At 46.6% G+C, this 26,594-nt stretch overlaps 2 protein-coding genes across 2 annotated transcripts in view; one reads left to right on the top strand and one right to left on the bottom strand.

Moving 5' to 3' along the window:
• Positions 1-5,112, bottom strand: part of LOC144610286 (transcription factor COE2-like) — a 249,166-nt gene extending 244,054 nt beyond the window's left edge. Inside the window, exons 1-2 of the mRNA XM_078428875.1 lie at positions 5,021-5,112; positions 4,153-4,269 (exon numbers count right to left, since the gene is read on the bottom strand). Of these exons, the coding sequence (XP_078285001.1) occupies positions 4,153-4,269; positions 5,021-5,112 (209 nt within the window). The remainder of the gene's footprint in view (positions 1-4,152; positions 4,270-5,020) is intronic.
• Positions 5,113-7,125: 2,013 nt separating this feature from the next.
• tmem230a (transmembrane protein 230a) lies at positions 7,126-17,949 on the top strand. Its single transcript, XM_078428759.1, has 4 exons — positions 7,126-7,188; positions 11,177-11,293; positions 13,102-13,224; positions 13,920-17,949. The coding sequence occupies exons 2-4, from the start codon at positions 11,195-11,197 to the stop codon at positions 14,058-14,060; spliced, it is 363 nt and encodes a 120-aa protein (XP_078284885.1). The 5' UTR covers positions 7,126-7,188; positions 11,177-11,194; the 3' UTR covers positions 14,061-17,949.
• The last annotated feature ends 8,645 nt before the right edge of the window (positions 17,950-26,594 follow it).

Here is a 26,594-nt window from a genome sequence, read left to right as displayed (position 1 = left end):
CTTTCTTGGTCCAAAGATGTTGAGATATTGACAATAACACTCTATAACATAGAAGAAAACTACTCTACCTATTCTGTCCATTCTAGCTCTTTGAAAAGCCAATTAAACAGTATAAAGGCCACTCCCACCGAAATCAATGAGTTCAGCACAGACCAGATATCATATTCGGCAACCTCTTGTCGATACAAGGAACTGCAGAGCCTGGTTTAGACAAAAGGACACAAAGTGCTGGAGCAACTCAATGGGTCAGGCAGCATCTCTCGAGAACATGAAGACCTAGACCCTTCTTTAGTCCCGAGCTGAAGCATCATCTATCCATGTTCTCCAGAGCTGCTGCCTGACCTGTTGAGTTACTCCAGCACTTTCTGTTCTTTCCACCAACTTTTTCCCTTCTGCTATGGGTCTCTTGAGTGGACCTCTCAAAAAACTAAAGATATATTTCTTATCTCCCAATCTACCTTGTTGCAGTCCCTAAACTCCTGTTTCATCTGCACTTTCTCCTTTCTTTTTATTTAGCTTGTTCAAGCGGTGGACATTTATTGCCTATCTTGGGAACGTGATGGGGAACCATTTACTTAAATGCTGCAATTCATGTTCAGTTTAGCTTAGTTAAGTTTCGTTGAGTTTAGAGATACAGCGCAGAAACAGGCCCTTCAGCCCAATGAGTCTGTGCCGACCAGCGATCACCCTGTACACTAGCACTATCCTACGCACTATAGACAATAGATAATAGACAATAGGTGCAGGAGGAGGCCATTCGGCCCTTCGAGCCAGCACCACCATTCAATGTGATCATGGCTGATCATTCTCAATCAGTACCCCGTTCCTGCCTTCTCCCCCATACCGCCTGACTCCGCTATCCTTAAGAGCTCTATCCAGCTCTCTCTTGAATGCATTCAGAGAATTGGCCTCCACTGCCTTCTGAGGCAGAGAATTCCACAGATTCACAACTCTCTGACTGAAAACGTTTTTCCTCATCTCAGTTCTAAATGGCCGACCCCTTATTCTTAAACTGTGGCCCCCTGGTTCTGGAATAACAATGGTCTGCACTAGGAACAATTTACAATTATACCAGGCCAATTAACCTACAACCCTGTATGTCTTGGGAGTGCGGGAGGAAACTGGAGAACGCGGAGAAAACCCACGCAGGTCACTGGGAGAATGTACAAACTTCGTAAAGACAGCGCCTGTAGTCGGAATGGAACCCGGGTCTCTGGCGCTGTAAGGCGGCAACTCTACCGCTGTGCCACCGTGATGTGAAGAGCGGCTTGGTGGTGATTTCCAGGATTTAAGTCCTGCATTGATGAAGGAATGGTGATATATTTCTCAGTCACACTGGTATTGAAGTCGGGGGGAAACTGCAGCTGGTCACTTGCTCTCTCCGTGATGGAGGTTGTGGATATCGCTGCAGAAGCCTGCAGTTCCTCTATGTGTGGAAGGGAGATCAGGCGCAGAGATCTGCGCGTCTACCCGATCTATTCCTCTTGTACGATCTTGTACACCTCTGTAAGATCACCCCCCTCATCCTCCTGCGCTCCAAGGGGTAGAGTCCCAGCCTGTTCAACCTCTCCCTATGGCGCAGGCCCTCAAGTCCTGAGGGGAGTTGTGGAGGGAAATTGAAGCATTGCAGGGAAGATGTGAGTTTGATAATAAGGTGAAGCCAGACAGGCTGATGCATCATTCCCTATTTGCACAACATGGACGAGCCTGTCTTCCTCCAACATTCCATGTGCAGTCAGTGCAGTCTCATGGGGACACCAGATACCTTGACGGACTGACCTACATTTACAGCCAACCATGGTGCAATGTCATTGGCAGCATATTTCACTGTAACTGACATGACAGCGAAACAAGCCCAGTGGGACTTTGGAGCAGAAACCTGCCCTTTTGTTGCCCCTCCTTGGATGCATGACCCCCTTTGCCTCTCCTGCTGTCATCAGCCAATTCAACACAGACCATTTCTCATAAAATTGTGTCATTCCTCGTTACATGTCGAGGGAGTGAGGCATGGGTAACAGATTCACCTCAGATTTACCCCAACTGCTACGAGGCCAAGGAATCTTATCCAGGACGAGACAAGGGGGCGGCGCAGCGGTAGAGTTGCTCATTTACAGCGCCAGAGACCCAGGTTCGATTCTTTACACGTGTGCTGACGGCAGGGAGTTTGCACGTTCTCCAAGTGACCACGTGGGTTTTCTCCGGGTGCTCCGGTATCCTCCCACACTCTAAAGACGTGCGGGTTTGTAGGTTGATTGGCCTCTGTCAATTATCCCTCGTGTGTAGGATAGAACAAGTGTACGGTCGATTGATGGTCGGTGCGGACTTGGTGGGCCGAAGGGCCTGTTTCCATGCTGTATGCCCAAACTAAACTTAACTACTATTTTGTATAAGAAAATAACTGCAGATGCTGGTACAAATCGAAGGTATTTATTCACAAAATGCTGGAGTAACTCAGCAGGTCAGGCAGCATCTCGGGAGAGAAGGAACTGAAGAAGGGTCTCGACCCGAAACATCACCCATTCCTTCTCTCCCGAGATGCTGCCTGACCCACTGAGTTACTCCAGCATTTTGTGAATTAACTACTATTTTCACAGTCGGAGTTAAGATATGATGAAGCACTCGGTGAGTAAGCTGGTTGTATTTATTGCTGGATAGAGATTTATTGTTCAGTATGACGTTCCCCAAAAGAATCAAAGGTGGCCGGTACATGTTTCAAGGAAGAATCCAATAAAAAAATAAAATAATGGGTCTTAAACATCCTGAGGTCAGCCCAGAATGATTTACCATCGATGAAGTCCATTGCAACGTCATCACTGCTCCAATGTAGGAAATGCAAAAGGTAATTTATGTACAATAAGCTTCCAATGTAGGTTAGACACAAAATGCTGGAGTAACTCAGCAAGACAGGCAACATCTCTGGAGAGATGAGGGACGTCGGTTTGCCTGTCCCGCTGAGTTACTCCAGCATTTTGTGCCTATCTTTGGTGTAAACCAACATCTGCAGTTCCTTCCTACACATTCCAATGTAGCTTGCTTTTCCAGCTTTCTCCACCACCCCCTCCACTCCATCGGTCTGAAGAAGTTGTTCTGACCAAGGCATCATCTGCCCATTACCTCCACAGATGCTGCATGACCCACTGGGTTCCTCCAGCAGTTTATTTTTGCGCAATGTTCCAGCATCTGCAGTCTTTCATGCTTCCAATGTGTAGACTGCAATGTGTAAGTTAACCTATAACCTGTGTCAGGGATGTTGATGTGAGGAATTAACATTGGGTAGGGCACGGATAATTTCCATGTTCTTCTTTGGAATTATATTGGATCCTTTAAGTGCATCTACAAGCGTCGGCAGGGCTTGAGTTAACATTTAATTTAAATCACATCTGACTGTGAAAGGCTTCCTCAGTAGCGTACTACAGTTTCAGCCTGTAAATGTGGGCTCAAGTCTCTGAAAGGAGACTTGAACTCAGCACCTTTCAGCTTAGATATTGGACTGTGGTCAATAGTCAACAGTGTTTTATTTGTCACATATACAGCTGCACAGTGAAATTATTTTTGAATAAACTACACGTGAGGGCACCGGCATTAACGGTACCACCAGTCACCAATACTGGAGCAGTTCCTGCAAACTGATGTCCCTCTCCTTTCCACGCCCGGCCATCTTTGTGTCCCGTCCCGGGGTCACCTCCTGCAGCCGACCTTGAAGGTGCTGGAGGCATTATCCCGGTTCACACTCCTGCCAGTCTTTGCTCCTCGCGTCCGACGTCTCCAGCTTCCCTCCCTGTTAACACCGTACGACGATCTTTCGGGCGGTAGACACAAGATGCTGGAGGAAATCAGTGGGACAGGCAGCGTCTCTGGAGAGAAGGAATGGGTGACGTTTCCGGACCCTTCTTCAGACTGGTGTCAGGGGAGAGGGAGATACATAGATAAGGAAGTGGAGTGTGAAAATAGGACAAAGGGAAAGGAGATCAGGAAAATGTAGAAATGACAGCGATACTGCCACTGCCATTAAACCAGCATCTGCCTGTCCCGCTGAGTTACTCCAGCATTTTGTGTCTATTTTCGGTTTAAACCAGCACCTGCAGTTCCTTCCTACGCACGAGCCTTCGGGCGGGTTCCTGCCGGGGACCGCGGCTGGCAAACCAGGCCTACCGGGCCGTGGCGGGCAATTCGGGCCTGCTTGCCGGGAGCTTGTAGATTGAAAAATCCTCTTCAAAAACACACCACTGTTCCGCGAGATCTGCATCAAACACTAAGATCTCCGGTTTCCTGAGAGCAGAAGCCCAAGTCAAGTCAAGTCAAGTCAAGTCAAATTTATTTGTCACATACACATACACGATGTGCAGTGAAATGAAAGTGGCAATGCCTGCGGGTTGTGCACAAAAAAGAATTACAGTTACAGCATATAAATAAAGTTAATAAGTTACTATAGTGTAGACAAAAATCTAGTCTCTGGGGTTATAAAAGTTGACAGTCCTGATGGCCTGAAGCCATCGCACAAAGTAGAAAAAATAACAAACTAAGATAAAAACAAGAGGAAAACAATAGAATTTGGCGTAAGTCTGTACACGTCTGACACCATGTTGTGTTGACCGTATAATAACAGAAGCCGTACACCTAGATAATGATCCAACGACTTTATTAACTACATAGCAAGCATGACCTCACGCCTGCACGTTTTTGAAGAGGATTTTTCAATCTACAGAGCTTTCTGGCTCGGCTCAGATACAAGGCACCGCAGATGTTGGTTTACAAAAAAGACACAGAGTATCTCTAAACTTTTCTAAACAAAACTAAAAATATCATAAAATTTCACTTGTTATAGAATAACATTGATCAATGATTTAATATTTATTTTTTATTTGTTTACAGAATGTGGACCTTGCCCGCAAACCAGTGTTCATTGGGCATTCCCAACAAAGCGGTTCGTTGGGGCTATTTTGGAGACAGATTAAACGCCAACTACACTGGTGGCCTTACTTACAATGGGGCTGATATTAACCTCAAAGCCAGGACTTACCCAGGTATCCAAGCCTGGCTTCCAGCGCTGGCAGTAACATAAGCCATAAGATGTATCCTCCACCCTGCCACATCTCGATGCGAGCTGCCCATGTTCTATTCCTGGTGGGTGGAGTCCAATAAGTTCTTCCACAGGCCTCCTAGTTCCCAGCTGTGGAGAAAGACACAGAGTTAACATTTCAGGTTCAATGGCCCTTTATCGGAAATGGAATACTGAGAAAACATGTGAGTTTTGATTTGCAGAGTTGTGATGGAGTGCATACGGGGAATGTAGACTAAAAAAAACTGGAGTAACTCAGCGGGTCAGACAGCATCTCTGGAGAAAAGGAATAGGTGACATTTTGGGTCGAGACCCTTCTTCAGTCTGAAGAAATAGGTGATGTTTTGGTTCAAGACCCTTCTTCAGTCTGAAGAAGGGTCTCGACCCGAAACGTCACCTATTCCTTATCTCTAGAGATGCTGTCTGACCAGCTGAGTTACTCCAGCTTTTTGTGTCTATCTCTGGTTTAAACCAACATCTGCAGTTCCTTCTGACACATACAGAGAATGTGTGGGTCACTGGGGGAGGGAGAGGGTCACTGGGGGAGGGAGAGGGTCACTGGGGGAGCAGTGGGAGAGGATCACAGGGAGCAATGGAGGGGAGAGGGCCATGGGGGAGGGGGTAATGGGGAGAGGGCCACTGGGGGAGGGGAGAGGTATGTTTTCATAGGTCAGGGCACTGTGTTATACGAGTCAGGATGTCATGATCCATCTTTGTAAGTCTTTTGCTAGGCCACATTTGGAGTAATGCATGCAGTTCCGTTCGCCCCATTACAGGAAGGATGTGGAGGCTTTGGAAATGATGAAGAGGAGATTGACTTGAATGCCTGGATTCGAGGGCATTAGCTACAGGGAGAGGCTGGACAGATTTGGATTGCTTTCTCTGGAATGCCAGAGTTTGCGGGGAGACCTGAGAGAAGGACATAAAATTATGAGGCCTAGGTAGCATAGACAGTTAGATCTTTTTCTCAGGATGGAAGAAACTGATACTAGCAAGCATAGCTTTAAGATGAGAGGGGCAAAGGTTAAAGAATTTAGAAGGATGAGAAGGGATCTAATCGAAACGTATAAGATTATTAAGGGGTTGGACACATTAGAGGCAGGAAACATGTTCCCAATGTTGGGGGAATCCAGAGCAAGGGGCCACAGTTTAAGAATAAGGGGTAGGCCATTTAGAACGGAGATGAGGAAAAGCTTTTTCAGTCAGAGTTGTGAATCTGTGGAATTCTCTGCCTCAGAAGGCAGTGGAGGCCAATTCTCTGAATGCATTCAAGAGAGAGCTAGATAGAGCTCTTAAGGATAGCGGAGTCAGGGGGTATGGGGAGAAGGCAGGAACGGGGTACTGATTGAGAATGATCAGCCATGATCACATTGAATGGCGGTGCTGGCTCGAAGGGCCGAATGGTCTACTCCTGCACCTATTGTCTATAAAGGAGATGTACTGGGTAACTTTTCTTAACACAGAGGGTGGTGAATACCTGGATCTTGCTGCCGTGGTGGTTGAGGCAGATACAATGGTAGCATTTAAGAGGCTTTTGGTTAGGCACATGGATACGTTGGGAAGAGGGATATGGATTATGAGATAAGAGATGGATCTTGGCATCGCGTTCAGCACAGACATTGTGGGCCGAAGGGCCTGTTGTTGTGCTGTACTGTTCTATGCATGTGATAAAGTTGATCTAGTCAAGTCCAGTTAATTTTAAAGTACAGTGAGATAGAGGAGGTACAACAAAAAAGTTGTTTGTACCAGCAACTCAGGCACATAGACAACATACTGAAACACAAATCTTATACAAAACACGCATCAAATTTCCAAAAGAAAGAAGGGTGTTCGATGAAAAAGATAATTAGTCCAAGGAACACAATTGGTGTCATAACAATCACGTCATTTTTTCGAAGTAAGGACGTTTTTTTGCCGCTTGCAGCGACCTGGGCGTCTCTGGTGCTGGAGGAGGTTGTGGGGGCGGAACCAGAGTGAGCGGCTGCTGCGCCGGGGGGGGGGGACACTGCTGGGGCGGAACCAGAGTGAGCGGCTGCTGCGCCGGGGGGGGGGGGGGGGGACACTGCTGGGGCACGGACAGGAAGCGGCGGCGGCGGCAGTGGCAGTGGGACGATGGAGGCGGTGCGCGGGTGAGTGGGAGACTGGGGGAGAGGGAGAAGGTCACTGGGGGGGGGAGGTGAGGGAGAGTGGGTGGAGGGAGAGGGGAGAGGGGAGGGAGAAGGTCACTGGGGGGGAGGTGAGGGAGAGTGGGTGGAGGGAGAGGGGAGGGAGAAGGTCACTGGGGGAGGGGATAGGGAGACTGGGAGGGAGGGGGCCACAGGGAGAGGGTCACTGGGGGAGGTGAGGTGAGGGGAGGGAGAGTGGGTGGAGGGAGAGGGGGGCACTGGGGGAGGGGAGGGAGAGGAAGACTGGGGGTGGGAGAGGGGGAGGGAGAGGGGGGCAGAGAGGGCCACTGGGGGAGGGGAGGGAGAGGGAGAGGGTCACTGAGGGAAGGATAGGGCCACTGGGGGAGGGGAGAGGGCCCCTGGGGGAGGGATAGGGTCACTGGGGGAGCGGTGGAAGAGGATCACAGGGAGCAATGGAGGGGAGAGGGTCACTGGGGTGGGGGAGTAATGGGGAGAGGGTCACTGGAGGAGGGGAGAGGGTTACAGGGGAGAGGGTCACTGTGGGAGGGGAGGGAGAGGGAGACTAGGGGAGGAAGAGGGCCACTGGGGGAGGGAGACTGGGGGAGGGAGAGGGAGACTGGGAGAGGGAGAGGGCCACTGGGGGAGGGGAGGGAGAGGGCCACTGGGGGAGGGGAGGGAGAGGGCCACTGGGGGAGGGGAGGGAGAAGGTCACTGGGGGAGGGAGAGGGTCACTAGGGGAGGTGAGGGAGAGCGAGAGGGTCACTGGGAGAGGGGAGGGAGAAGGTCACTGGGGGAGGGAGAAGGTCACTGGGGGAGGGAGAGGGTCACTGGGGGAGGGAGAGGGTCACTGGGGGAGGGAGAGGGCCACTGGGGAGGGAGAGGGTCACTGGGGAGGGAGAGGGTCACGGGGGAGCGGTGGAAGAGGATCACAGGGAGCAATGGAGGGGAGAGGGTCCTGGGGGTGGGGAGAGGGTTACAGGGGAGAGGGTCACGGGGGAGAGGAGAGGGTCGCCTGGGGAGTATTGGAGGGAGAGGGTTACAAGGGGAGAAGAGTGGGTTACAGGGGAGAGGGTTTCAGGGGGAGAGGAAGTAATAGAGGGGAGAGGGTTAATGGCTGGGGAGGGGGTGTAACAGAGGTGTTACGGGGAGAAGAGAGGGTGACAGGGGAGAGGGTCACTGGGGAGGGGGGGTAATTGAGGGGAGAGGGTTACAAGGGGAGTTAATGGGGTGGAGAGAGTTAGCAGGGATGAGGGTTATAGGGGAGGGGGGTAATAAAGGGGAGAGGATGAATGGGGAGGGGGGGATTTACAGGATGGGGAGGGAAATAGAGCAAAGGGGGTTAATGGCAGGGGGTTGGGAGAAGGTTAATGGTTTTAAATGGGGAGGGGGTAGCCTTTACCTTCCTGCCTCTATGTCCCTGCCCCTCTGCCTGCCTATCTCTGTCTCTCTCTTCCTACCTGTGTACTTGATTAAACTATGTTTTTATCTCTGCTTCTTTATCTAGCACTGATGGAAGGTCAGTCCGACCTGACTTGCTAACTTTATTTCCACTTTGTTTCTCTCTCTCACGATGAACACAAGTGACCTTTGTCCCGTTGCATGTTTCTACAATTTTCTATAAAAGACTTCTTTCTCAAATAAACAGAACAAATATACATAAATATAATAATTGTTTCCTGAAGAACTGCGAGGTCTCACTGAATCTAAGTGGGATTTTGCATGGTGATTAATGCTAACCTAATCTAATGGATGAGCGGAGGTCCAGTTGAAAAGTTGCCTTCATTACTTTTCTTCAGGTCCCCTTCTACCCTTCAATTTCCTGGATATAAGAGCAAGTTGTTAATTTATTTTTTTACCTTTTGCTACAAAACATTTATGAATGAAAAAAAAAACTCTTTGGTATTATCACTGGATTTTCACCAATGCTCTGTGGCTGAAATTTTCAAACTCTATGCCCACTTTAGTTTATATATTGTTTTTCATGTCCTTTTCGACCCAGCCAAACATAATTATTTTTAATATAAAAGACCCGAGTTCAATCCTGACTACGGGTGCTATCCGTAAGGAGTTTGTGCGTTCTCCCAGTGACCACGTGGGATTTCCCCAGGTGCTCCAGTTTTCTCCCACACTCCAAAGACGTACAGGTTTGTAGGTTATTTGGCTTCAGTAAAAATAGTCAATTGTTCCTAGTGTGTAGGATAGTGCTAGTGTATGGAGTCACTGGTCGGCGTGGACTTGGTGGACCGAAGGGCCTGTTTCTATGCTGTATTTCTAAACTAAGCGAAAGAGCTAGAACCACTGTTAAGAGCATAACAGAACCTCACAGCACCAGAGACCCGGGTTCAATCCTAACCTTGGCTGATATCTGCGTGCAGTTTGCATGTTCTGCCGGTTTCCTCCGGGTGCTCCGATTTCCTCCCACGTCCCAAAGACACAGGTTTGTAGGTTAAATGGCTTCTGTAAAATTGTCCTGAATGTGTGGGGAGTGAATGGGGAAGTGGTATTGCATAGAACTAGTGCGAATGCCTGATCAATGGTCAGCGTGGACTCGTTGGGCCAAAGGGCCTGTTTCCATGCTGTATCTCTAATCGAAACTAAAACATAGCATCCAATTTCTGCAAGCAAACGCCCATAAACAATAGTGTGGTGATGATGCTCTTAACGAAAAGTGCCCTCATTTCAGATGGTGCCAGGGTGTTTAATTATGTACCCCAAGTGTACATACAGGGCTAATGTTTAATGTTTTATCGTGTAGCTTTGCGATATTTCTTCATTGTTGTACCACTGTAATAAATTAGTTTTTAAGTACGTTACTGACGATTAAAGCATTATGGTTGAAGAGTCTCCTAATCATTTCATACTTGGAAGAAGAGACATCCATCAATTCATTCAACCATTTATTCCTCCCCTCCCACTATGACCCATTGTAGATTTATCGGCGTCTTTCCAAATGGACAACAGTTTTTTCGTTTTAGAGATACAGCGTGGAAACGGGCCCTTCGGCCCACTGACTCCATGCTGACTAATGATCACCCATACACTACCTCTATTGTACACATTGGGGATAATTTACAGAAACCAAGTAATCCACAAACCTGCATGTCTTTGGAATGTGGGAGGAAACCGGAGCACCCGGAGAAAACCCACACAGGTCACAGGGACAACAGACAAACTCCTTACAGACAGCACCCGTAGTCACAATCAAACCTGGGTCTCTGGCGCTGTAAGGCCAGCACTCTGCCACTGTGCCGCCCTGTAATCTTTATCAAAACTGTATTTAAAAATGTGCAAGTAATTAGGTAGGCCTAGCATTTTTTAAAGCAACCATTTTATTTGCGGAAGGGAAGGACCTGTAACAAATGTTTCAGAAGTTCGCACCATGCCCATGAACACGCAAACATAAGGTTTAAATGTGTTTGTTCCTGATCCTTTGGCTTTCTGCTGCTGTAACACATATTCAGCTGAGATTTTGTAGCCTATGACAAGAGTGTAGATGAGCAAAGGAACTCCAAGCTGCTCCGTTTAATCCAGGCAAATAATGCATCGAGACTCGATTTATTCCATGCAGGAAAGAACTGCAGATGCTGGTTTAAACCGAAGATAGACACAAAAAGCTGGAGTAACTCAGCGGGTCAGACAGCATCTCTGAAGAGAAGGAATAGGTGACATTACCTATTCCTTCTCTCTGGAGATGCTGTCTGTCCTGCTGAGTTACTCCAGCATTTTGCATCTATCGTCTGTATATATTCAGCATGTGTATAAAGCGAGGGAACCTCCTGGGGGTGGTCTGAGCCCCATGGCACTCCAATGGCTTTCCAAGTTTTAATGGTTCCACGTTTTGCTAAGATGTTTATTTAATGTCATTTTATATTAACGACCAAAACAGCATAGCAAACCGTTGCAGAGTGGGGTGATGAGCTTCGAGCATGTTTATTGTATGTGATGCACCTTGATCCCACGCCAGACTACTTTTCTTGTTATCTTGCTCTAGCTGTTGACGAGGTGTGTTATGATGCCTTCACGTAACAATGCCACGGCTGGGGTCTCCAGCAGCAAGGTGAAGTACTCGAAACTCGCGAACAGCGATGACGGCTACATCGATCTACAGGTTAGTGCTTGACAGGAATGGGCTCCCTCAAACACTGCAGTTCTCCACAGTCTGCTTGCCCAGTGCTAGATTTGGTAACTGTTTCACTCCCATTTAAACCTCTCTCCCGTCTTTGATCCACTGATCAGTACCAGACTAGACTATGCACGCCAGATCTGATACCTGGTTCCTGCTGAGTAATTGATCTCAGACAAGGCTATGTGTGTAGGAAGTGGACTGCAGATGCTGGTTTGCGCCGAAGATAGACGTGAAATGCTGGAGTAACTCAGGGGGTCAGGCAGCATCTCTGGAGGAAAGGAAGAGGTGGTGTTCGGGTCGAGACCCTTCAGACCCAGGTCTGAAGAAGGATCTCGACTCGAAATGTCACCTATTCCTTTTCTCCAGAGATGCTGCCTGACAATACAATACAATATATCTTTATTGTCATTGTACAGGGGTACAACCAGATTGGGAATGCGCCTCCCATACGATGCAATAATTTAATTAGCTAGTCAGTATTAATTTAAACAACCCAATGAAACAAATTGTAACAGTTTTAAAACTGTTCATTTTTACTGAGTTACTCCAGCATTTCATGTCTACAGATAAGGCCATGATGGGCTTCTGTATCTCAGGGTTGTGGCAAATGTCCACTTCCATTCACATTTAGATACTGTGAAAGTGCAGAAGTCTGATCTGTCCGTCGATTCTTTGTGTCTATTGCATGCTATTTAACAATCATGTAGTCGTATGGCGCAGTTTGACCAGGTCGGGACCTTGATTTTAGGTGCATTGAGCCTGCCATTGTGCACCCGATCCCAAGTTTTGTCCTGGTAACGCGAGGGACATGATATGCTCAGATGCTGCAGATCCACAATGCCAATTTTGAGCTGCTCTCACTCAACATGACTGTCCTGCCTCACAGAGAGTAGAGAACGTCTCCACAAGATCCATCTGGTGGTCACTTCTACCAGTGAAACCGCCAACAGATGCTTCTGTCACACAAATTATGGGTGGCGCAGCGGTAGAGTTGCTGCCTTACAGCGAATGCAGCGCCGGAGACCCGGGTTCGATCCCAACTGCGCATGCTGTCTGTACGGAGTTTGTACGTTCTCCCCGTGACCGGCGTGGGTTTTCTCCGAGATCTTCAGTTTCCTCCCACACTCCAAAGACGTACAAGTTTGTAGGTTAATTGGCTTGGTAAATGTAAAAGTTGTCTCTAGAGGGTGTAGGATAGTGTTAGTGTGCGGGGATCGCTGGTCGGCGCGGACCCGGTGGGCCGAAAGGGCCCGTTTCCGCGCTGTATCTCTAAACTAAACTAAAATGTCAATTAGGGCAATGTCAAATAGGTTCATCCCCTATGTAGAAATGAACTGCAAATGCTGGTATCTTCCGAAGATAGAAACAAAGTGTTGGAGCAACTCAGCGGGTCAGGCAGCCTTTGGGTGATATTTCGGTTCGAGGCCCTAATTCAGACTGGTATGTGACAGGTAGATGGATAGGACAGGTTTAGAGGGATATGGGATAAATGCAGACAGGTGGGCCTAGCGCAGATGGGACATGTTGGCCGGTGTGGGCAAGTTGGGCCGAAGGGCCTGTTTCCACGCTGTCTGACTCTATAACTGAACTTGCATGCTGTGAGGACAGAGGACTGGTTGGTGGTTCAGCTCACCTGTGTTCAGATGTTTGTGGGAAGGCTTCTGCAAGAACAGCTGGACTGTGAGCAACTCTGCTGTGTCCAGTCCTGGTGCTGAGGTTGAAGACAGATGTTCGGGGTTCCAACTGGTCATCTGAATGACGGTGTTTGTTCACTTCTGCTCTTCCTCCAGTTTAAGAAGCATATTCCAAAAGTTCCCTACAAGGCAATTGCTCTTGCGACCGTTCTCTTCCTGATTGGCACGTTGCTGATTACAATCGGTGCTCTTCTGCTGACCGGATACATTGACAGTTCGGTAAGTTGTCCACTGGTCTAAGTGTTGGAGGAGTGATTACTTATTACATCTCCATCACACTCTTCCATCTTAACTTACGACTGGCAGCTAATACACTTCTGTAAAACGCTTGGATCCTACACCACCCACATCTGTGATGCCAGTTTAAGAGCTAATCAGTGCTGTAAGCCCATGCCCATTAGACCGAGCTATCAGTTCTATCCTCAATACACGAGTGCGTTCATAACTTATAGGAACAGAATTAGGCCATTTGTCCCATCGTCTACTCCACTATTCAATCATGGCTGCTCGATCTTTCACTCTCAACTCCATTCTCCTGCCTTCTCCCCTTTAACTGATAACACCCGTACTAATCAAGAATCTCCGCCTTAAAAATATCCATTGATTTGGCCTCCACTGCCTTCGGTGGCAATGAACTCCAAGTTGTTCACGTTCATGGACATCAATGTGTCAGATTGGAAGCCATACCGTACCAATAAAGACCATTCTCCACCTCAATGGCTCGATTGTATCGTGTATTGTCTTTCCGCTGACAGGTTAGCAGCCAACAAAAGCTTTTCACTGTACCTCGGTACACGGGACAATAACCTCAACTAACTAATTAATCAATTAATACAAGTTATATATTCTGCATGACAAAGTGACGTGCTTTTACAAAAATAAATCAAGTTTGTATCTTTTCTTTGGTCTTGCAGTACAGTGACACGACCTGGCCAGTGCTGATCATCGGGATCCTGGTTTTCCTCCCTGGCTTTTACCACCTCCGCATTGCATACTACGCCTCCAGGGGATACCGAGGCTACTCTTATGATGACATACCAGACTTTGATGACTGAAAGCAATTCCTTCCCTTTGGCCGAGTGCTTCATCTGGCCTGATCCCAGTCCCAGCTATGATGGATTTAATCAGGAAACTTCAATTCGCAACGGCAGTGGTTCACCTAATTGAGTTGCAGCTACAATGTAATGATGCCGCGAGCAGTGGTCGCTTTGCTCTGTTGCTACTCTATTTTCAGGTGCTCTGATTCAAGTATTTCCAGTTGTTCCTTTTGAAGAGGTTTTTCAGAGTACTTCTCGGTCACATTAAAGATATGTGTAGTTTTGACCGTCATATACGGGTGTGTTTCCACCAGATCCCTATCCGAATTGAACTTGTGTACTCTACCCCTCCCCCCCAATGAAGCAAAGGGGAATGGCCCAAGACTCACAATCTCTTCCACAAAAGTGACAACACCAGGGTAGTCCAAACAGCAGAGAGAGCCAATACTGTATCTCTGAGGCAAGAGAGGCTTTAACAAGACTATCTGTTTCTCAGAGCAACAGAGAGTTAATTGAATCAAAAATATTGCCTGTCAGTTCCCATTAATTAGAATCATAGTCATACAGCACGGAAACAGGCCCATTGGCCCAAATTGACCATGCAAACCAAGATGCCCCAACTACACTTGTCCTACCTGCCTGCATTTGCCCCATATCCCTCTAAACCTCTCCTATCCAATTAAAGTAAGGCCTAATCATCTCATTAGCCTAATAAGCATTTTTTATGTTGAATTTGCATATATATATTCCTCTAAATTCAATTCAGCTCTCTAATCAGATGCATTTATGACCAATACTGACGTTGCAAAATTTGTGCCATTTTTTTCTTGTTGTGAATTCTGTGGGTGGGATTTTAATCTCTGTCCACTTGAAATATGGAAATATCTGCCATGGATGAGTTAATATCGCCGTCTCATTCAGAAGATTGCGTTGAAATCTCGTCACAGAGAGTTGAGGATAAAGGTTTAGGCTGAGACTGCTATGGGTGCTTAATGAACGCTAAAGCATTAATTCAGTGGAGACATCTTTTGAATGATCCCAAGATGGTGACCGGAGTCTGTTCTCTCAGATGGGCAAAAGATCCTAAAGCACCATTCAAAAGTCAAGGGGTGAGTTACTTCCTGGTCAATTTTCTATCATTCGTTCAGCGTTATTGAAGCAGATTACCTGACCGTTTTCATGTTGAGCTTTGTGGGAGCTTGCAGTGTACAGATTGGGTGAATGGTTGCCAACTTTACAGTCGGGACTGAACTTTGAATGGTTTCATGGTTGGCTGTGGAATGCTGTGACATCCTGAGGTCAAGTAAAGCACGATAGAAACAATCCTTTCCCCAGTTTGGGTCGTAAATGGAGAGGATGAGCTGGATAACACGTGAACATGTTGAGCAAATGAGAAAGAATTCCCATGGCTAAAACATGTAGGCTTATAAGTGATAGGGGCAGAATTAGGCCATTCGGCCCATCAAGTCTACTCCATGGCTGATCTATCCCCCTCAACCCCATTCTCCCGCCTTCTCCCCATAACCCCTGAATCCCCTACAAATCAAGAATCTGTCAATCTCTGCCTTAAAAATATCCACTGACTTGGCCTCCACAGCCGTCTGGCAATGAATTCCACAGATTCACCACCCTCTGACTCAAGAAATTCCTCCTCGTCTCCTTCCTAAAAGAACATACTTTTATTCTGCAGCTATGGCCTCTGTACCTAGACACTCTGTCCAGTCATTCTGTCCAGTCCTTTCATTATTTGGACTTAATGAGTTTTCTGAATTAAACACTTTGCTACTTTGAGCATCTGGCTTTCTGGGCCATTTCAGATAGTGGGAGGGCATCCTTACAGAAATTAATGCACCCTGAGAATAATTACTTGATAATGAATGAAAGCAACCACAAGGAGACACAAAGAATATTATTTGGGGTTTACAGTAAAAATCCTGTTAATAACATTTTGTCCATGAAACAGAGACTGAATATTTGTAACCAGATTAAAGAAACAATAGATGGACACAAAATGCTAGAGTAACTCAGCAGGACAGGCAGCATCTCTGGAGAGAAGGAATGGGTCCCGTTTCGGGTACAGATCCTTCTTCAGACTCATTTCGAGTTGACACCCTTCCTCAGATCAAAATCCTTTGCCCAGAGTAGGGGAATCGAGAACCAGAAACGTCACCCATTCCTTCTATCCAGAGATGCTGCCTGTCCTGCTGAGTTAATGCAGCATTTTGTGTCTATCTTCGGTTTAAACCAACATCTGCTGCTCCTTCCTGCACATAAAGAAACAAGACCTACACATGAATAACGCACCCTCCCACATCTTTCGGTAACTTTGCAAAATGGGCCTGCGGACTTAATTTGAGGTTTCCAGCCTCGGGCAGTTTTTCATGTGGAACTGCGTGCCTCGGAAGCCAGGGTTGGGTCACGCTGCTGTTGAGTAACACTGCACTGGATTCAGTCCCATGACTGTTGGGCTTCCTGGATGTCAGGGGCAAAGTCTGAACAAGGTGGTGATCATTATCATGAGTTCACGCTGCCGCTTGGTGGCACCTAGTCCTGAAATGGCAGATCCAGTGCAAGAGCCAAATTCCAGTGCTGGCATTGTCTAGCTCTGCTACCCATACCTCTTTCCTTTAGACACACTGAGCATAAAACCCAAGGAGGGTTTGTGACCAGTTTAGGGCAGACATCTTGGTTTATTTACTCTCCAGCTGATATTGATGGCAATGCGGTGATATGAAAACAGCACATCAGTCCACTGTGTGATCAGCCAAAGGGACACAAAGTGCTGGAGTATCTCAGCAGGCCAGGCAGCATCTCTGGAGAACATGGATAGGTGACGTTTTAGGTTGAGACCCTTCATCAGTTTGATCTTCAGCAATGCTGCCATACAATGCAGCATTTCTGTGCGGGGTGCTAAGAGATGGATCAAATTACAGCTGCTCTATTGCATTTCTTCATCTAGACCAATGTCCAGAGAGAGGATAGATCAGGATCGGTGGAGAGATTAGCATTGGCATAGCTACTATCCTGTTCAATTTGTCACTTCTGCCTGCTCGTTAATTGTTCCAATGGTCGCAGAGCTATTGTGTTTGTGCTGATTATTAAGCATCCATTTGGCATTTTTTTCCATTTTATTTCTTCACATTCCTCGGTCGATGGCTCCCAGATTATGCTACTCACCTCTAACTGAAAGCAATTCATAAGCTGCCCTGGAACCCAATAAAAGGTAGACACAAAATGCTGGAGTAACTCAGCGGGTCAGGCAGCATCTCGGGGGAGAAGGAATGGTGACGTTTCGGGTCGAGACCCTTCTTCAGTCTGAAGAAGGGTCTCAAGCCAAAACGTCACCCATTCCTTTTCTCCCGAGATGCTGCCTGACCTGCTGAGTTACTCCAGCATTTTGTGTCTACCTTCGATTTAAACCAGCATCTGCAGTTCTTTCCTACACATGAAACCCAATAACTTGCGGATCGTGGAGATGTGAACAGAAAAGATTGGAATCCCTCAGCAAGCCATGCAGTATCTGTGGAGAGAGAAACGGTTAATGTTTTGGTGACGGGGGCCTTAATCAGAACAGGCAAACACCACACACACGACATCAGCTGTCAAAGTTGAACCCAGATCCCAAGAGTCCCAGGATAATGTACCATCTCAATGCGTTACCCCAATGACCAGGGCCGACACATGCTCTGTCCCCTGCCTCTGCTGCCCTGTTTCTGTTGAAGAATGATCATTCTGTGTATTAATCCAAAGTGCACTGCAGTATTCCAAACGAACCAAACCTCAGCATGACCAGTAAACTGATTAAAATTATGTTTTCTGTGAATAATGTTGCTGTCTTTGAGCAAAACATATTTTAGTGTGTGTGTGGGGACCAAGGTAAAAGAAATAAAAACGTTTGCAGTTTGAATTTGGTGTTGTCTGTAGATTTTATTTGTCTTCCATTATCTGTTCTGCAAGTGCAGCAGGGGCTAAGGATCGGCTGGTGGTTCTTCACGGTTACTGCTGGACCTTGAGTACGGACTTACTAAGGGACAAAGAGAAGGGGTGGATCATACCAGAGCCTGGTTAATCTCTTTTTTTCATAAATTCTTGTTTTTGGAGCAGAATTAGGCCATTCGGCACATCACGTCTACTCCGCCATTCAATCATGGCTGATCTATCTCCCTCTCAATCCCATTTTCCTGCCTTCTCCCCATAACCCCTGACATCCATACCAATCAAGAATCTCTCAATCTCTGCCTTAAAAATATCCATTGATTTGGCCTCCATTGACTTCTGTGGCAATGAATTCCGCAGATTCACCATCCTCTGACTAATGAAGTTCGTATAAGGTGTTTACCAATAAATCCAATGGGAATTTGGCAGAAACATCTCAATCCTGCACAGTGACACAGCAGTAGAGTTGCTGCCGGGGCTCACGTTGTCGACCTCCCCTTGGTGAGCCCTGTCAACTGACCTCAGTCAGGCGAACGACAACAAACAGAGACAGCAGAAGCAGAAGCAGCTTCATAACTTCTGCTGCCTCAAACGCAAGAAGAAGAAGAGTTGCTGCCTTACAGCGCCAGAAACCCGGGTTTGATCCTGACTATGGGTGTTGTCTGTACGAAGTTTGTACGCTCTCACTGTGACCGCGTGGGTTTTCTCCAGAAGCTCTGGTTTCTTCCCACATTCCAAATACCTACAGGCTAATTGTAGGCTAATTGGGTTGGTAACATTGTAAATTGTCCCTAGTGTATGTAGGATAGAGTTAGTGTGCGGGGATCGCTGGTCGGCGCGGACTCGGTGGGCCGAAGAGCCCGTTTCTGTGCTGTATCTCTAAACTAAACAACCTGAGGGGTAATTTGAACGTGAAACTGACTTCAACTAAGGGGCTGACACAACTAAGTCAGATGCACTTGAGGAAGGGCAAGATAGATTTAAACGGAAGAAGGAAATAGAAGGATGTGTTGAATGAAAAGAGTTAGAATGGTCCATGAACTCCAGCCTGGGGCCTGTTGGTCTGAATGGCCCATTTTTCGGCTGCAAGGTCTTTGTATGTACGGGGGTTGTCTCTGCTGTCTCGCGGTTTGTTATACAGCTGCTTTTCCGTACCAGAAACATTCCATGAGTGCTGGAGAGATGGAGGGCTAGATGACCTGCTTTCTTTATTGGCAAGGTCAAGGGAAGAAGATTTTGTTAGGAGCGCAGGAGAATCCTCCATGTGTTCTTTGCTTTTGTTTCTGCCTCAAACCACAGATAGGAAAATAACCCTCCCAGGTTCGTGAACAGCCATTCATATTTCTACATTGATATTTATCAATCTGACACGACTTGCAAAATGCTGGGGTAACTCAGCGGGACAGGCAGCATTTCTGGGGAAAAGGAATGGGTGACGTTTCTGGTCTTCGGACTTCAGAGTCTGGAGAAGGATCTTGTCCCAAAATGTTACCAGTTCCTTCTCTCCAGGGATGCTGCCTGTCCCGCTGAGTTACTCCAGCATTTTGTGTCTATCTTCGGTGTAAACCAGCATCTGCGGTTCCTTCTTACACATCCTGACACTACTTGCTTGTTGCACCTCAGACATGATACCTTGGATCAGTGATGAGTGGGTTGGTGCTGTGCTGATTCCAAAACCTGATTCACTTGGTCATTCTACTTTGAAGCAAGTCAGATGCCCCAATAGAAAGAGCAAGGTAACCGAAGAAGTAATTCTGATAATTAGGTTTTGATTTTGGTGATTGGGTGCTGGTAAGGGTGTCAGAGGTTATGGGGCGAAGGCAGGGGAATGGGGTTGAGAGGAAAAGATAGTTCAGCCATGATTGTATGGCGTAATAGACTTGGTGGGCCAAATTGCCTCATTTTGCTCCTTGAACTTATGAACAGCACAGCTCTCCTGTTAAAGTTAAGACTGCATCCTGTGACAGGATCGGATAAACTATTTTAGTCTGTGTTCCTTGGCTCTTTGGTTGTTGCAAAAACCCACCAGGCTGAAAATAAAGTATTACCCAAGCATTGAATATTGCCAAGAGATTGCAAGATCTAGCAAACACTGTTAAACACAACACAAAAGGCTGGAGTAAATCGGAAGAAAAAGGGAACTACACAAAAAAGGACACAAAAGTGCTGGAGTAACTCAGCAGGTCAAGCAGCATCTCTGGAGAACAAGGGTAGGTGACATTTTGGGTCAGGGGTATCACAAAATGCTGGAGTAACTCAGCAGGTCAGGCAGCATCTCTGGAGAGAAGGAATGGGTGACGTTTCGGGTCAAGACCCTTCTTCAGACTGGGTCAGGGGGCTTGTTCAGACCGATTGCACATGCTGGTTTACAAAAAAAGACACAAGATGCTGGGATAACTCAGGCAATATCTGTGGGGAGAATGGATAGGCACCATTTCAGGTCAGGGATCTCCTGATTTAAGAGGTCCAGCAACTGCAGTTTCTTGTGTCTTCAAATGCTATCGAGATTAACACAGCCCCAAAATTCAATCAGAATTCAGGAAAATTCCACTTCCTGGTCTGGGGGCTTTTACTCCAACTTTGTTTTGTCCCATCTTTCAAAACAGCTTACACTCACAGATTTAAAGTGGAGGTGGTGATGTCTGATTATCACCTCAGAACAGGTGCAGCAGTAGAGTTGCTGCCTTACAGCGCCAGAGACCAGGTTAATTCCTGGAATTCCCGGAATGGCGGGACTATCATATGTTGAAAGACTGGAGCGACTAGGCTTGTATACACTGGAATTTAGAAGGATGAGAGGAGATCTTATCGAAACGTATAAGATTATTAAGGGGTTGGACACGTTAGAGGTAGGAAACATGTTCCCAATGTTGGGCGAGTCCAGAACAAGGGGCCACAGTTTAAGAATAAGGGGTAGGCCATTTAGAACTGAGATGAGGAAAAACTTTTTCAGTCAGAGAGCTGTGAATCTGTGGAATTCTCTGCCTCAGAAGGCAGTGGAGGCCAATTCTCTGAATGCATTCAAGAGAGAGCTGGATAGAGCTCTTAAGGATAGCGGAGTCAGGGGGTATGGGGAGAAGGCAGGAACGGGGTACTGATTGAGAATGATCAGCCATGATCACATTGAATGGCGGTGCTGGCTCGAAGGGCCGAACGGCCTCCTCCTGCACCTATTGTCTATTGTCTAATGTTTGATCCTGACTACGGGTACTGTTTGTACGTTCTCCCAGTGACCTGCATGGGTTTTCCCCGGGAGCTCCGGTTTCCTGCCACACTCCAAAGACGTACAGGTTTGCAGGCTAATTGGCTCGGTAAAATTGTAAATTGTCCCTCGCATGTGTAGGATAGTGTTAGTGTGCGGGGATCGGCGTGGACTCAGTTGGCCGAAGGGGCTATTTCCTTGCTGTATCTCTAAACTAAACTAAATTCAGGAAAATTCTACTTCCTGGTGTCTAGGTGATTTTACCACAATCTTCGGTATCACAAAATGCTGGAGTAACTCAGCGGGTCAGGCAGCATCTCTGGAGAGAAGGAATGGGTGACGTTCCGGGTCGGGACCCTTCTTCAGACTGATGTCAGGGGGGGCGGGACAAAGAAAGGACATAGTTGGAGACAGGAAGACAGTGGGAGAACTGGGAAGGGGCAGATGTTGCCTGACCCGCTGAGTTACTCCAGTGTTATGTGATACCTTCGATTTGTACCAGCATCTGCAGTTATTTTCCTACACGACTTACCACAATCTTCTTTTGATCAATCTTTCATAAAAGTCACAGTTACAGATTCAAAGTGGAGGTGGTGATATCTGATGATCACCTCAACAACAGGGAAACATTTCCTCAGCAGATATTCCAATGGGATTATCTCCATCGTTAACCAGACATTTGATTGATGGTGACTGGCTACGTTTTATGCTTTCATTTTTGTTCAACATCACTGCTTCATGTGGGCGTCGCATGGCAGTGCACAATAGAAATCATATTGTGAACAGCCCCATGCATCTTTAATCGATGCCCAGAGGTGGTTTTCCTGTCCCAATACATATGGCTAGTTCCAAGCATTGGGAGCCAACTCTGCCTCATCAACATGGGATGAGTTCCAGCTTTTGACTTGAGTTACGATAAGTTTAGAATGAACCTTGTGGGCGGCTCGTTGGCACAGCGGGGGAGTTGTTGCCTTACAGCTCTTATATCGCCAGAGACCTGGGTCCCATCCTGGCTACGAGAGTTTGTATGTTTTCCCCGTGGCCTGCGTGGGTTTTCGCTGAGAACTTCGGTTTCCTTCCACACTCCAAAGACGTACAGGCTTGTAAGTTAATTGGTTTGGCATAAATGTAAAAAAACGATCCCGAGTGTAGGATAGTGTTAATGTGCGGGGATCGCTGGTCAGTACGGACTCAGTGGGCTGAAGGGCCTGTTTCCATGCTGTAAACTCCAAACTAAACTAGTTTGCTGCATGCAGCGAGCTAACCCATGCAGCATGCCAAGTGCTTTGCATCATATTTTACCTCCTGGTTGGTGAATCATGCAATCATACATATCCCATAGTTGCCAGCAGCTGCCCTGCTATAACAAGTGCACACCCTACCTCCTACCAGCTCATTGCCTATGCATTGCATATGACTCATGATAGCAGAGTCGTTTCCAACCCCTTGCGTGTCGGGACTCTGGCCCAGAATGGAAGCCTGCTTCATTCTCCCACCCTCTCTCGCCCCAGCCCTGGTTTTGATCAGAGCTAACCAGTGAATCGAGAGCCCTGTTCTTTGTGAAACTCAATCTACAATGAAGCTTTCAACCAGTTTTCTTTGCGTCCGAGTTCAAACTTTTGGTCTTTGAGTTTAGATGAAAATCTAACCTTCACGTACTTCTGTCCTGTTTCTCCTGGTGCTCATTCACAACATGAGAGGAAGCCACAGGCCCCAACGGGGTTTGAGAACCTCATTCAAGTGTCTTCAGACTGAGAGTCAGGGAGGGGGACACTACTTGTATCAAGGGGTGTGGTGATGAGGTATATGCATGGTGTAAACACATGGTGTCACACGTACAGTATGGAGATTCCCTCCCTATCTCTCAGTCTGCTGAAGGGTCTTAATCCGAAACGTCACCTATTTTGTTTCTCCAGAGATGATGCCTGACCTGCTGAGTTACTCCAACATGCTGTGTCTATCTACCTTTTAGCAGACATGGCTGGATACTGAAATGGGCGGTACAGTGGCACAGCGGTAGAGTTGCTGCCATACAGTACCAGAGACCCGGAATGATCCTGACTACGGGTGTTGCCTGTACAGAGTTTGTACATTCTCCCTGGGACCACGTGGGTTTTCTCCAGGTGTTCCAGTTTCCTCCCACACCCCAAAGACGTGCTGTTTGTAGGTCAATCGGCTTCTGTAAGTTGTAAATTGTCCCTAATGTGTAGGATAGTGCTGAAGTTAAATGGGTCTACTGTGGATAGGGTGAGCAGCTTTAAATACCTGGGAGTCCACATCAAAGAGGATCTGACATGGACAACACACATTGCCGCACTGGTGAGTAAGGCAAGGCAGCGCCTTTACCACTTCAGACAGCTGAGGAAATTCAGAGTGTCTCTGAGGATCCTTCAGTGCTTCTACTCTGGGGCTGTAGAGAGCATCCTGCCCGGCAACATTACAGTCTGGCTTGGGAACAGCTCTGCCCAGGACAGGAAGGCCCTGCAGAGAGTAGTGCGTTTGGCAGAACGCACCATGGGAACTACACTCGCCCCCCTGCAGGACCTATACATCAGGAGGTGTAGATCGAGAGCAAGCAAGATTATGGGGGACCCCTACCACCCCAGCAATGGACTGTTCCAGCTGCTACAGTCAGGCAAATGCCTCCGCTGTCATGCTGTGAAAACGGAGAGGATGAGACGGAGTTTCTTCCCACAGGCCATCAGTACTGTTAACTATTATAACTCCAGGGACTAATTTTTTTTTTTGTATTAATTTAAATTTATATGCTGTAATTGTGATTTTTTTTTTGCACAATCCGCAGGCATTGCCACTTTAATTTCACTGCACATCGTGTATGTGTATGTGACAAATAAACTTGACTTGACTTGACTTGAAGATAGACATCTTTGGAGAAAAGGAATATGTCACGTTTTGGGTCGGAGCTCTTCAGGATAGTGATAGTGCTAGTGTCTGGGTTGATCATTGGTCGGCGCGGTCTCAGTGGGCCAAACTGTATGGCTCAAGTCTAAGGCTGATTTTTACCCCCTCCTCTTTGACTGGGGACTGTTTAAACTATCCCCACCATTCTCTAATAGGACTGAGTTCAACTGCATCACAAATTAGAGAACAACTTTCCTGACCCACACTCCAAATCAGCAGTCAATTGAATTGAATCCTCAATTCAATTTGAGGATTAAATCCAAATTGTACATGTTCTATCTTTATATAATATAGCAAAACCAAGTTAAAGCATGCAGTTGTACTGAACGAATGAATTGTTAATCTCCAAGTAGATTCGGTTGAGCTGATGTTCCAGATAAACAATAAGATCCAACAAATTTAGTTTAGTTTAGTTTAGTTTAGAGATACAGCGCGGAAACAGGCCCTTCAGCCCACTGAGTCCACATCGACCACCGATCCCCACACATTAACACTATCCTACACACACTAGGGACAATTTACACTTATACCACGCGAACTAACCTGCAAACCTGTACGTCTTTGGAGTGTGGAAGGAATCCGAAGATCTCGGAGAAAACCCACGCAGTCACGGGGAGAACGTACAAACTCCGCACAGACAGCACTCGTGGTCGGGATCGAACTACAGCAAGTGCTGTAAGGCAGCAACTCTACCACAGCGCCATCGTGCCACCATTTAAATGCAATTTAAACATTGTGCATGTTAGCGTAGTACATCCAGCTTTCGTCTCAGTGAGCCAAGTATTATTTTTATTAAAGATATACACAAAATGCTGGAGTAACTCAACGGGTCAGACAGCATCCTTGTAGAACATGGATAGGTGACGTTTCGGGTTGGGACCAATCTGAAAAAGTGAAATGTACACCATGAATAGCTCAATTGTAATCACGTGTGGTCTTTCTGCTAACTGGTTAGCACGCAAGAAAAGTTTTTCACTGTACCTCAGTACACGTGACAATAATCTAAACTAAACTAAACTAGGTCTAGTGAAATAGAGTTATCGACGAACGATAGAGATCAATCGCTGGAAGGTTAATCAACTGCTGACCCTGACATGTCTATTGTCTATGACTCAAGTAATCCCCTTAGTTTGGACCAAAGACCCAAAGCCAACTCCAATACACCACATGTGAAATCATGTACCAAATAATTAATATACCAAATCCCCCAAATTTCTCCTCAAAGACATTATTTAACTTATGCTTAACTTTTTCAGTCAGAGAGTTGTGAATCTGTGGAATTCTCTGCCTCAGAAGGCAATGGAGGCCAATTCTCTGAATGCATTCAAGAGAGAGCTGGATAGAGCTCTTCAGGATAGCGGAGTCAGGGGGTATGGGGAGAAGGCAGGAACAGGGTACTGATTGAGAATGATCAGCCATGATCACATTGAATGGCGGTGCTGGCTCGAAGGGCCGAATGGCCTCCTCCTGCGCCTATTGTCTATTGTCTATTGTCTATGACTCAAGTAATCCCCTTAGTTTGGACCAAAGACTCAAAGCCAACTCCAATACACCACATGTGAAATCATGTACCAAATAATTAATATACCAAATCCCCCAAAATTTCTCCTCAAAGACATTATTTAACTTACACTTAACTGATTCAATGATTCAAAGCTAGCTCTCTACCACTATCATCTTTCTGGAAGTATGTTCGATAAACTAAATGCTCACTCTTTGCAATATTCTCAAACCTGTTTTTGAATTTAGCCCGGACTTGCAGGGCGTGTTCTTTGGTTCTGCCGTTCTGGAAAGAAAGTGAAATTGCTTGTCATTCACGACTTCATTTAATCCCTGAAGAATCTTAAACAGCAATTATATCAACCTCTCAACCTTATAATTCCATTGAGGGCATGACCAATTTACATAATCACTCAAAATCCAATCTCTCCATCCACGAAATCAGCGTAAGGGAGACATAGAATAGTGTGTGCAAGCAGGCATATGGGACTGAGCATTACAGTGTGAGGGGTTTGACTAAAGATCAGAAGAGCCAGGAATGATGATAAGGTTTCCCGATGGTTCAGTTGGAATAGGATCAGGCTATCATTTCACATTATAGTTTGCAAGAAAGCGTTTCCTAGTTATACAAATCCACAACGGTCAGAGGGGACATTTTTCAGTGTTGATTTATCCGACATACCGTGACCTCCTAATTCAGGGAAGCACTCCGCGATTTAAACAGACTATCCTCGGCAGAACGTTGCAGACCACAAAAGTATGGAACAGCCTAACCTGATCTACATAACACATAGACAAGGTCTCACTGGAGGCCTTTTAGGTCATGTCAAGCATCTGAGAATGACTCATATTTAATGAGCCCCCCAAGGAGCTACTTACACGCTGTGTTGCAGCGAAATGGCAGCTAGGCGCTTATGTTACTGGACTCATAATCCAGAGGTTCTAGGACTAATGAACTGAAGACACGAGTTCAAACCCCATCATGGTTCAAT

Source organism: Rhinoraja longicauda, chromosome 36 (genome assembly GCF_053455715.1).
Source record: "Rhinoraja longicauda isolate Sanriku21f chromosome 36, sRhiLon1.1, whole genome shotgun sequence".
In the NCBI taxonomy this organism is placed as follows: Eukaryota; Metazoa; Chordata; class Chondrichthyes; order Rajiformes; family Arhynchobatidae; genus Rhinoraja; species Rhinoraja longicauda.
This window is presented reverse-complemented; position numbering and strand designations above follow the sequence as displayed.